The sequence below is a fragment of the Dasypus novemcinctus genome, chromosome 18 (assembly GCF_030445035.2).
Source record: "Dasypus novemcinctus isolate mDasNov1 chromosome 18, mDasNov1.1.hap2, whole genome shotgun sequence".
NCBI lineage: Eukaryota > Metazoa > Chordata > Mammalia > Cingulata > Dasypodidae > Dasypus > Dasypus novemcinctus.
This window is the reverse complement of record NC_080690.1, coordinates 50,678,146-50,691,027: the sequence shown is the minus strand read 5'-3', so window position 1 is coordinate 50,691,027 and position 12,882 is coordinate 50,678,146. Positions and strand designations below refer to the sequence as shown.

General features: G+C 39.9%; 1 protein-coding gene across 11 annotated transcripts in view; it reads right to left on the bottom strand.

Annotated features, from left to right (window-relative positions):
* Positions 1-3,409: 3,409 nt before the first annotated feature.
* DPY19L3 (dpy-19 like C-mannosyltransferase 3) overlaps positions 3,410-12,882 on the bottom strand; it is an 89,142-nt gene continuing 79,669 nt past the window's right edge. For all 11 annotated transcript variants that reach the window (XM_058280105.2, XM_058280102.2, XM_058280100.2 and 8 more), the window contains 3 exons: positions 11,767-11,899; positions 8,199-8,357; positions 3,410-7,018 (listed from right to left, as the gene is read on the bottom strand). In XM_058280105.2, coding sequence (XP_058136088.1) covers positions 6,857-7,018; positions 8,199-8,357; positions 11,767-11,899 — 454 coding nt within the window. In that variant the 3' untranslated portion in view covers positions 3,410-6,856. The remainder of the gene's footprint in view (positions 7,019-8,198; positions 8,358-11,766; positions 11,900-12,882) is intronic.

Below are 12,882 nucleotides of genomic sequence, written 5' to 3'. Positions count from 1 at the left end.
CTGAAAATGGGAGGATTGCATCCAGCATCCATGTGGAATCTGAGCCTCCTCTTGACATAGAGGTGCAATGGACACAACCAATCCAATGTCCACATAGAAGAGGTGGCATTGGATTGGGAAAAGTGGACATGGTGGACGATGGGTATGGGGAAAGGCAGGAAGAGATGAGAGGTGGAGGCGTCTTTGGGACATGGAGCTGCCCTGGATGGTGCTTCAGAGGTAATCACCGGACATTGTAAATCCTCACAGGGCCCACTAGATGGAATGGAGGAGAGTATGGGCCATGATGTGAACCATTGTCTATGAGGTGCAGAGGTGCCCAAAGATGTACTTACCAAATCCAATGGATGTGTCATGATGATGGGAACGAGTGTTGTTGGGGGGGGAGAGGGGGGGTGGGGTTGAATGGGACCTCACATATATATTTTTAATGTAATATTATTACAAAGTCAATAAAAAAAAAAAAAAAAAGAGGCAGGCAGACCAAAAAAAAAAAAAAAAAAAAAAAAGCAGGCACAAGGCCTGAACTCACCCTCTTGCCTTTAGACCCCAGTTCTGGCCATCTTCTCCCCCCCACTTGGATCACTATGCAAGTAAACCTGGGGATTTATAATCTATAATGGGAAATTGTAGTCTGTAAATTTTTATCACTTTTCAGCCCCTTCATTTTCACCCAGGACCCATGATCTGTTATTTTCTCCCATTTCTCTTCCCTCCCTATCTGAATAAATTACTGGCCTAACTACCCAACATGCTCTTGAAATTCAGTTCTGCAGCATAGTCCGGAACCTAGACAAAATCTGGTAACATTAGCAGCCATTAACTCCAAATCTGCTTCCCCCAGTAACACTGCCATTCTCTGACTGGGCTCCATTTTCCCTGTGTGACACCTTGGAAGACTCTCAAGGAGAAAGCCAGGGTGAAATTGGGACTCACTTGTGTGTTTCCCTTCTCTCAAAGATTATAGTCTTATGTTAGTTGTCAAATAGTCATGGCCAGAACCCTTATTTTCTAATTAAACTGTGATAGGCAGAATTCTAAAACAGCCCCCAAGATTCCCACTCCTGGTGTACATGTCCTGTATTATCAGCTCCCTTGTGTTCGAGTAGGACCCATGGACATGATGGATGTCACTCCTGTAATTAGTTTACCTTATTCGGCAAAAGTGAAGGGACTTTGCAGATATAAGATCCCAAATCAGTTGATTTTGAGTTAATCAAAATGGAGATTGCACTGGGTATGACTGGCTTAATCAGGTGAAAGCCCTGAAAAGAGGGACTAAACCCTTCCTAAAGAGAGATGCTTTTCTGCTGGCCTTGAAGAAACATAGTCATGTTGTGTACTGTTATGGATGAGGGTAGCTTCTTAACTAAGCCTCAGTCCTACAACAAAAAGAAGCTGAATTCTGCCCACAATTTAAGTGAGCCTGGAAGAGGACCCTGTTAAACTGTACTCAGACTCCTGACCCAGGGAAACTGTGAGATAAATGCATATTGTTTTATGACACCAAAGTCATGGTAATTTCTTGCAACAATAGAAAACCAACACACCATCTGTGTTGAGTTTTGGTGTTAAAATTGGGCTTTCAAAAATGAACTTGGAGCTTTTCCTGCTGACCCCCCATGGCCTAGACTAGTTCACTAACATTGGAATGATCTCTTCCTTTAACGTTAGAACGAACATTAGAATGTGTCCCCTTTTCATCCAAGTGTCATTTGTAACCTTTGAACATATTTCCAGATCTTCTATTGATGTTATCTATTCAAGTTTTCAACTTGTTTTGGGGGCAATTTTGACAATTTATATTTTGTTAGGAAATAAACCTATTTCCTGTAGGTTTTCAATTTTATTTCTTAGGAGGTACCTGGGGATTGAATCTAGGACCTCGTACATAAGAAGCAGGTGCTCAACCACTGAGCTCCACTCAATTAAAAAAATTTTTTTTAAACACAGAATTGCATACTTTCTTCTCATAGAGTTCTTTTTTATTATTTCTACAATTCTGGGATTATGTCTTCTTTTCATGTTCCTAATTGTTATATTTTTGCTCTTTTTCTTGATCAGGTTTACCGGGTATTTATTTCTTTAGTTTTTTAAGGAACCAGTTCACAGATTTTTTAACCTTTCTATTTTTCTAATTGATTAATTTTAACATTTACCTTTTTATCTTCCTAGTTTCCTGGCTTATTTTATTGGGTCTTCTCTAATTCCTCTTTTATTCATCATTAAAAAATTTTCCAAACTAGCTTAAATTCTATTACTCATGGCCAACCTTATTTCATCTATATACCTCACAAAATTATTCTTATGCAAATCCTGGATATAGAATTTCATCTGTAAATATTTGACTGCATTCTAAAAAATAAAAATTCTTTAAAAAGCATAGCCATGTCATCATACCTAAAATTATATGATAATTCTTTAATATCATCAATGTTAATAGGGTTCTACTAGAGTAGGGGGCAAGGACAGAGACAAGTTCAAGCTGCTGTAACTCTGTGGCTTTCAAATTTTGTAACCCACAGAGAAATGCTTTTTATACTTCCCCCACTCTAGTACACTAATATTTATGTACATAATGGAAACAAATAGTTCACAAAACAATACTTACACTTTCTACTCTATTCCCATCTTTTGTTAAAATGTTGTTTGCAATCTACTAAATTGATTTCATGTTCCACTATAGTACCATTGCATGAACTCTGAAAAACAATCCTATATAGCAAACTTCTAAATATTAAATAACCTGAAAAGATTAATGAGTTTCAGATATTCCTTCTAAAAGGAGAGGCAGAGAAAAAGCATTTCATTTGCCAAGTGCCTTGTGTCACTGTCAAACCATTATATATTCTGTTATTCATATCCTGAATCTCTTACTTGAATATACCAGTTGTAATTCTTCCTTTGCTAGAGATTGCTCAGTACAGAATATTTGAAATTCCACTCTGAGTTTCTTCTCTTTGGAAGTATATTACTCTCCCAAACTGTGTTGGCTTGGAATTTCAACATCTACTTTGAATAATCGAATGGTCAAGCACATTTGCTATCTACACACCCTTACTATAGAATGTGGACTAACATTCATCCATCTCAATTACTAAAGACTGAGAATTTAATCAAAAAGTAGAAACTATTCCAAAGGTCAAAACAAATACATATGTGTTTCAGGATAAATTCCTGAAAGCAGCTATCTCTTTAGAAATCTAAATCAGAACTTTGAGATTCACGTGAAAGAAGAGGCTATCAAACCAAATCCATGTGAAAAATAAACTCCTGCAACATTAGCAAGTACAATTAAGACCTTGCCACATCCATCTTCAATGATTACTCTCTAACACATATTTAATGCACTTCAATAAGCTGGTTCTTTGGTTTTTGACCTTCAAAGAAATGAAAGACATTCCTCTGGTGTGATTTAAAAGAGCTTTATTTAGTATATAATCTCCATACAACTTAGTACAACAGATTATAAAAGCTCTTTGTGAGAATTCACCCATAAGATGTTAAAAACAGAAAATCAATTGCTGCAAGAAAGTCACTCTCTCATCTTAAAAGCTTTTTTCCATGAATAGACAAACACTCTCTTCTAGGCCAAAAGGCTGTCATGTAAAAAGCATTTGGGAATATATTAACCAAGATATATCATCTGGGAACATTTTAATATCTTCCTATTAATTCCAAGGTTTAAATTAATTTTCAAAAATTAAACATTTCTATGTTAATTCAGGTAGATTTTGACCACAGAGGAGTTAAAATTTTTACATCTTAACTATGCTCATGTGGAACCAGAATAAACATTTTTAGTTAACTGTGAAATAAAGATGCAGACCAGATGAAATATCTACATATATCCTTGCCAGACAGTAGCACCTACCCAACACACACACACATATACACCCCAAAAAACTTAAGCTAGTTGATTTCACAAAGTCCGGAAAACCATTTTTCAATGGAAAACAAATGGTGTTACACCTAATTATGCTCCTGGCTAATATATCTAAAATGAATCCTTGTTCTTTAAAAAGCCTGTAATAAATGTGATTAAACCTTTTAACTTCAGTGGAATCTCTAACAGCTATTGTGATCAGTACCAGCAGCTGGTCACTGAATGAAGGGTAAGTAGGTTAAAGTAGGAAATCATAACTTAAAATGTTTGCTCATACATCAACTGCTGATCCTTCTGATGTAAAGGCAAGGCCTTTCCTTTGCATAAGGATCCAATGATAGTAGTTCTACTTGTATAAATCATACCTATAATATCATTTTAGTACATTTTATTACCTTTCTATCAGATTAGAATTTTAAACATATGAAGCAATCAAAGTTCAGAATTTTGATTCTTCTATTTTCCCTGGTATTTTATACTTTTCTCAATTTTCCCACAGCAGATTTGAAAGCAATTTTTTATTGGCAATTTAACCTTTATCAAATCTTACTAAAGCACTCAGCTTAATTTTCATAGAAATAATTCTTTTTATACCCATATTTCTTAGGTTTATGTAAGTAGTTAATTGAATTATGTATTTTCACTAAGAAGGCAGGCTTGCATGGCATACACCGCCACTGAGAAGCAGGAGTGTGGGAGAGTGCCAGTTTACAAGAGGGATAGAGACTGGGGTTCTGGTGAGCCAGGGAGGCAGAGGCCAGGTAAGAGCACTTCTGTACTTAACGGTACAACTCTGAGGAAAATTCAAGTGGTCTTTCTATCCATAAAAAATGGAGCCAGAGTTTGAGGCTATTACCAAATGTTAACACAGCTGCCAAAGTCTCTGGCCTTGGCTTGGTAGGGGGCTGAAGGCCAGAGTCAGGAATCAGGTGATGCTTTTCTTCTCTTTTCCCCTGTGTACTTCAAAGAGAATGTCATAAAAGAGAGTATTTAACATGATTCAGTGAGAGATTTGGTTATCAAGAAATAAAAACTTCTATTGTACATGGTCACAGTGTCTTGGAAAGAGTGTATGGGTTCTGTCTTGCAAGTTTTTTTGGCACTTTTTATTTTTTACTAAAGAATGAACACGAAGTTTTGGCAACAATGGCACCTACACTATGAAAAAAGAATCACTATATAACCATCAATGCAGTGATGATTGGTATAAAAATTTAAGTAAATGTTTCTTGTTTATCAAGACTCCAAATACTCATAATGCTTAGACTAATACACATATGGACATTTAAATTAAATGCATCTGAAAAAGAACCACATAGTCTGACATACTGTACCTTACATGTGCTTGGTTCAATTAGAGTAAGGCACTCGCTGAAAGATGTGCTGACCCATGCTGTCAGCTAAAACAGGCATGCAGCATTCCTGGCTTCTATTAAAGTTTTAGTATTGATTAAAATGTTTTATTATTGTATTATCCTAAACTGCAGTGGTCTCCAACCTTATTAAGGGACACAGGAAAGATGAATTCAGGAGTTTCAGTTGTGTAATTTAACCCAGTTACTGTCAATTTTTATTTAAGTTTTGATAAAAGCCAAGTATTCTTGTGTCTAACATGACCATGCATAAAAATTTCTTGAATGCTGCTTAATAAGGAGTAACCGAAATAAAATTATTTGAACATGTGATATATCCATCTCAATGTCTATGGTAATTTACTGCAATACAACTTTGGAGAAATAATTTAAATCATTTCCAACTGGCAAGAACAGGGGGAAAGTTAATTTCATTAGCTATCTTGATTTAATTAAATGAACAGTATGCTTTTGTCAGCAATATTTACATGTCCCCATCATTAGAAACTAATTATAAAAGCAATTATCAAAAAAAATTTGAGCAGGTATACATAATCCTCTTTGTGTTTACAGGTAGGCATGACTTAGAGGCACTTGATTATCTTTTAGTAAGGAAAAGAATAACACTACCAGGGTCCTCAAGGTAAGACTGGAGACCACAGATCAAACTTGGTATGAAAATGCTGTCTGCCAAAAATATTGGATTAGCAAGTTAGTTAGGACACGCATTTTAAAAATATTCAGACTTTGCAAGGTTCTAGGCAGTAAAAAATACAAAAGCTAAAAACACAAAAAGTTTACAAAATTTTGCAAACCCAGTACATTTAAGTGAGTAAGAATTAAAGTAAAACTCTCTTACTTGCTATCAGTAGATTTTAAAATAAAAACAGTAAACAGTAACAAATTCTACTTGGATGCCCCTTTTAAGGACTTACAATACAAAATTTTGATGTTGTGCCCAGCATTAAAACACACACACAAACACACAGATTTAATGTGTGACACATCATACTGAAAGGTGAAACGAGATTATTTCAGACAGAGCCCAATCCAGAAGGTTCAGATACATTTACAAAGACCTAACGTGATTTTTAAAAAAATGTTAAGAGCACGAAAATTGGAGAGCACTATAAAATTTTAATGTAAAACAGGACAATAAGGAGCTTTTAAAAAAGCCACCAGTTGGTCTTCACTAGTGAAACAATATGACAGAATAATTTAATTATGCATTCATCCCTTCAATTCAACCATAGCTGTCTTAAGTCAACTAGAAATTAAAAAAGTATTTCAAATCCCAAACAGGCTCTCAATTTCCAACATGCTATGTGGCTGTTCAGGTTACCCATGGAAAACATACTGTTCTCTTCAACACCATCTTAGAAATTTGTGAATATTTATGCTGAAGAACATCAATGGAAAAGATAGATGAGACTAAAAAGACTTAAGCTTGCAGAAGAGAATTTCAAAGATGGTAATGCTAGTGTAAACATCTGTAGAATTTACTCATATCACAGCTTTAAGGTACAGGCTACCTAATTACACAGGAAACTTTGTCAAGTGAGCTTCATTATGCTAGAATTTCACTGTATCAAAAATAGAGATAGAAGAGAAAGCTTGGTTACTTATTTTTGGACAGCTTGTAAACATGGAATGTTTTGTTCTGAAACACTCTAGTGAAGTGTGCCACATAAGGAGCCAGGTTTCTTTTTATCTCTTCACAGAAGCGAGGGTGGCCTGCAGGTTTCAAATCAGGATCATTCTCTCCTGGTCCATCCATTGTCTAAAATCCAAACAAACCCAAAAAACAATTTGAAAAAAAAAAAAAAAAATCATATTTATGAGACAACAGAAACAGGAATAAGTATTAGGTTTCTTTAAGATGGTATGTTGGTGAAATTAAATAGTTTCAATTTCAAAGGCTACTTGGAGATCATCTGGTTCACCCTGTCAGTCTTCAGAAGTCCAAACCAAGGAGCAGAAGGAAATTTCATTCTCACACAGTGATCACCACCGATGGCAAATCTAGACTGAAAACTTGTATTGCCTTTATCTTAGGCATGCCCCTCTCATGGCAATGAAATTAAGGGAAGAATTACTATGACCAGAGCAAGGTCTTCAACTCATTAGATGGCCTACTTAGAACAAGCTACACACAAAATTTAAATGCAGCCTTTGGTTTGTACCTCCTCTGAACTCCAGTTATGACTGTCCCTGGATAAAAACCTGAATCCCGAATTCTGTATAATCAAATTTTTAGAATTGTACTAGGCCTGTAACTTTGTTCCATTCATTTTATAAACATCTGTTAATTGTTATACTGATAATTACAGTACATACCACTTCTAAAAGGTGAAAAGCTTTTGTTTGCTCTATTTGAGACTGGAGAGAGCTCCAAGAATGTTTTCCTCTGAAGGGCGAAAGGAGAAGTAGCTATTTTTCTGCTCTGGAGTATAGGCTCACGCACAGAAAACCATCTTGTGGAAGTGTTAGAGGACAAAAGGGGCCACCCAACAGCCAGTGAGAGAGAGGAGGGACAGCAATCATAATCTACCATGTGGCTGGGAGGGGAGAGAGATGGGAACCACCACACAGCCTCTCATGTATGAGCCAACGTGATGCTTCAGAGCAGTGGTTTTTAAGGATGAAGTTTATTTAGTTTTTGCAGCAACATCCTTAAAAATATATTTTTTATGTACAGTCCCATGACACAAAACAATTAAAGGCCGAGCTGCCCTGTTGGATGTGAAGGTGGGGCTTGGGAGTTCCTCTCATTTTAACCCTGACCACCCCATGGGGCAGCTAATGAAGTGCCAAGGTGGTGAGTTCTGCAGAACGGAAGAACAAAACAAATACTTGATTCAAACGACAACTATCCATAGAGTATAAAATGATTGTGACAGTACTTCGGATTAAGAATGGCATCCTAGCTCCTCCAGGAGACTGAGATTGGCCATGCTTACGTGTCCATTGGCGATGTCCAGTAGGTCCCGCAGCCGGCAGCCCCGGTGGTGCCTTCGCTCATAGCAGATGCTGTCTTCCAGGATTACATAGTCAGTGCCAAAGGACCTTAGGAGGGCATGCACTTCCTCTGGAGACCTCTTTGCATATATCTGATAAACCTTTCAAAATGAGATCAAACAGAGTAAGGGAAAATGCCACTCAACTGCCAGGGAGTAAGCTGAGGAATATCTAAAGGCACAACCTCCTCTAGGGGTTGAATCTAAGACCTGAACACCCAGTTTCCTCTCTTCTCCCTGCCCAGGCCCCTGCTGCGCTCACTTGAAGTGTGTGGGAAATTTCCTAAACAATACTGCAATTATTTAGCTTTGATGAGAGGGAAAGTGAGTCATGCTGAATATATATGGATTTTGAGATCAAATACATTTTGATCCAGGATGTATTATTTAGAGTTATTTATAAGTAGATCCAATTCTAAGAATGCTTTACTGGGGTAAATAATGTGGCTGAGTACATAAGACATAGTCTCTACTTTAAAAAGAGCCCTATAGGCTAAAAGTATCCATTAGGGATAGTGTACAGTTTTTTTTTTTTTTTTTTTTGGGGGGGGGGGCACATACTAGCAAGGAGACCCAGTCCCTGATGATGGAAGCTGAGGAAAAGGAGCCCAGTGGAGACTCTGGTTATGGCTGGGACGGCTAGCAATTTTCCTGTAGTTATGCTGCATCCTGCTCAATCAGAATGAGATGCCCAATGCTCTCTCTCTCTCATCCTTCCTCAAAGCAAGAGCAACTTGCAGCACCCAACAGCAGTTCAAGAGGAGGTACAACTTTGGTTTTCCTCACCAGCTTCACGCACTGTATGTGAGGAACCCAGACTGTCAGTATCATATATCCTGGGACTTGGCATGGGGAAAAGCCTGTTGGGGAGGGGTAAGAAAAGGAGTCACTAAGAGAGTTGCTGCTTCCTTTGCTGCCCCCTGCTTTCTAATGACAGGTTTCTGACTTAAGAGGTTGGAATGAGAGCCTAATTCAGCGTGTCCATGAAGATGGGTGAAACGGTAGGAGGGCAAGCTGCTTCTACTGCTAAAACTGAAACCCATCCTACAGTCTAGCTGCAGGACTTGAAAGTCACAACTGAAGAAGAGTCCTGGGACATTCAAGATGTCAGTTTTTAGGGCATAAAACTTGGTATCTGGGCAGGTTCTGGATTCTGAAACACTCCTGCACAGTTTATCCATCTTTTCACTTTCCTCTTGAGTCTAAGCATTATAGACTGAGCCTTGTGTTTGCTGAGCCAGGCTCTGCCCCACCCCACCCTGCCCCCAATCTAGCTAACTTCGGGCTATCCGGAACACCTGGACCACCCAAAAATACCCATTTAGCAGGACTCTAAGGTCAAACAATTTTCAGAATACCAAACATTTTTTTTAGACTAGTCAAATCTCACCCCCAAACAGGATTTCTCCATGACCAAGACAAAATATCATAAAATTTGAAATCACTGCTAGTGAGGATTAAGGGAAACAGGTATACATCTGCATTGTTGATGCAAACTGGTACAACTGCTATAAAGGGGGTCTTGGCAATATCTAAATTACAAATTCTTTGACCCACAATTCTTCATATAGGAATGTGATGTACAGATATACATTTGTACCAGTGCAGGGTGAATCACATACAAGTTTATTATCTGGAGCACTTTTTATAATTACAAAAGACAGGGAAACAACCTAAAAGGTTAATTAAGGGAAGCGGACTTGGCCCAATGGATAGGGCGTCCGCCTACCACATGGGAGGTCTGCAGTTCAAACCCGGGCCTCCTTGACCTGTGTGGAGCTGGCCTATGCGCGCAAGGAGTGCCGTGCAATGTAGGGTAGCCCTACGTGCAAGGAGTGCATCCCGTAAGGAGAGCCAACCAGTGCAAAAGAAAGTGCAGCCTGCCCAAGAATGGCGCCACACACACGGAGAGCTGACACAACAAGTCCCAGTGCCACTGATCAGGATAGAAGCAGTCACAGAAGAACACACAGGGAAATGGACTAGGCCCAGTGGTTAGGGCGTCCGTCTACCACATGGGAGGTCCGCGGTTCAAACCTTGGGCCTCCTTGACCCATGTGGAGCTGGCCCATGCGCAGTGCTGAGGCGCGCAAGGAGTGCCCTGCCACGCAGGGGTGTCCCCCGCGTAGGGGAGCCCCACATGCAAGGAGTGCACCCCGTAAGGAGAGCCGCCCAGCGCGAAAGAAAGTGCAGCCTGCCCAGGAATGGCGCTGCCCACACTTCCCGTGCCGATGACGACAACAGAAGCGGACAAAGAAACAAGACGCAGCAAATAGACACGGAGAACAGACAACCGGGGGAGGGGGGGGATTTAAATAAATAAATAAATCTTTAAAAAAAAGAAGAACACACAGCGAATGGACACAGAGCAGACAACTGGGTGGGGGGAGAAATAAATTAAAAAATCTTAAAAAAAAAAAAGGTTAAATAAAATATGCTACATGTGCATAAGAGAATTACGCAGCTTTAAAAATAACAAGGAAGCTGTTAATATACAGATATGGAATGACTTTTGTTTGTTTGTTTCTCTCCCCTTCCCCCTGCCCTGCCCCAGTTGTCTGTTCTCAGTGTCCATTTTGCTGTGTGTTCTTCTTTTGTCTGCTTCTGTTGTTGTCAGTGGCACAGGAATCTGTGTCTCTTTTTTGTTGCGTCATCTTGCCGCGTCAGCTCTCTGTGTGTGTGGTGCCATTCTTGGGCAGGCTGCACTTTTTTTCACGCAGGGCGGCTCTCCTTACAGGGTGCACTCCTTGTGAATGGGGCTCCCCTACGCGGGGGCACCCCTGCGTGGCACGGCACTCCTGGGGCGCATCAGCACTGCGCGTGGGCCAGCTCCACACGGGCCAAGGAGGCCCGGGGTTTGAACCACGGACGGATGCCCTATCCACTGGGCCAAGTCTGCTTCCCCGGAATGACTTTTAAAATATATTAAGTACCCCTGAAAAAGCAAGATGTAGTAAGTTACTTCTTGTATAAAAAGAGGGATGAAGGATACAAATGTGTATATATTTATACATTTTCACAGGCATAAAATACCTGTGGAAAGATATACCAGAAACTGGTCACATTATTGCCTCCTAGGGGAACCAGGAGCTGGGATATAGGGCCTGGGGAGGAAGACTTTTTACTATATTCCCTTTGTATGCTCTGAACTTTGAATTCTGTGGCTATCCAATCTACTTAGACACATGCATTAGAAATAAATGCTCCAAACAGTGTGATAGATATTTCTCTGCTCCTTTTCCTTTTCTCTCACACACTGTCTTCAGTATATCTCAAAGCAATCATCATCTCTTTTATTCTAGTGAGAGGGATGTGTGGCCAGAGAGCATGCCTTTAACTGTCAAGTGCAGGCCCAAGTCCAGAATTAGGAGATGTGAGCCCCATGCATGACGTGCTCCTATTTCCCCTCATTACCCATGGCTGTTGGGGTATAGCACCTAAACCCCATCTTTAGCACCCACAGGATGGCCCTGGTGGTTGCAGGAAGCAAGGAAAGGCAGAGGGCTCTCACCGCTCTGGTCCGCTCCCTGAGGCCTTTGTCTTCGTAGTGTGGGTGGTTGGTTAAGATCCTTCCCGTGCAGAGCTTCACTCCGGCCAGCAGCTGCATGCTTCCAGCAAACACCGCCTTCCTTGGAGTGTTAGTGCTGAAAGATATTAGAGTATGAATTAACCCCATTGCTGAGGTTTCCTCCAAGGCAACAAAGGAGACATCATCACACTCACAGAATTACTCATGGATGTGAGGTGCTAGAGCTGGGAAAATCCAAGAGACTGCTGGGATTTCTGACTTGCATATAAACTATTTTAGAAAACTTATCACATCTGTATTTGACTGTTCACAATGGTTAGGAAGCTTCTAACTTAACTGTTAAAATGAACTGTCTTAGGCAGCAGGTATTTCCAACTCCAAAAAGGTTTCTAGACCAAAACCCACAATCCTCTCCTGCTATTGTTCCAGAGGGGCAGATTCTAACAAGAAGAATTCAGAAGACTGCCATTGCTTTTTGCATTAAACTTAACTAAAGGGCTGTCAAGTATAAAACATAAAGCTTGAAACTGCAGTTGATTATGAGAGGATTCCCAGGATTTCTTATTTAAAACAAAAGCAGGGAAGCGGACTTGGCTTAGTGGATAGAGCATCTGCCTACCACATGGGGGGTCCGCAGTTCAAACCCAGGACCTCCTTGACCCGTGTGGAGCTGGCCCACGCACAGTGTTGATGCACTCAAGGAGTGCCCTGCCACCTAGGGGGGCCCCATGCACAAGGAGTGCACCCCATAAGGAGAGCTGCCCAGCGCAAAAGAAAGCCCAGCCTGCCCAGGAGTGGCACTGCACACACAGAGAGCTGATGCAGCAAGATGACACAATAAAAAAGAGATAAAGATTCCTGAACTGCTGACAAGAATAGAAGTGGACACAGAAGAACACACAGCAAGTGGACACAGAGAGCAGACAACTGGGGTGGGGGTGGGGGATGGAAGGGGAGAGAAATAAATAAAAAAATAAATCTTAAAAAAAAAAAGGAAAAAAGATCAAGACATTACTAGAAGTACTTTTAAGAAGAAAAATATATAAAAGAACATGGAAAGAAGATTTTTAAATAGCAAATGTATCATTACTCAATATA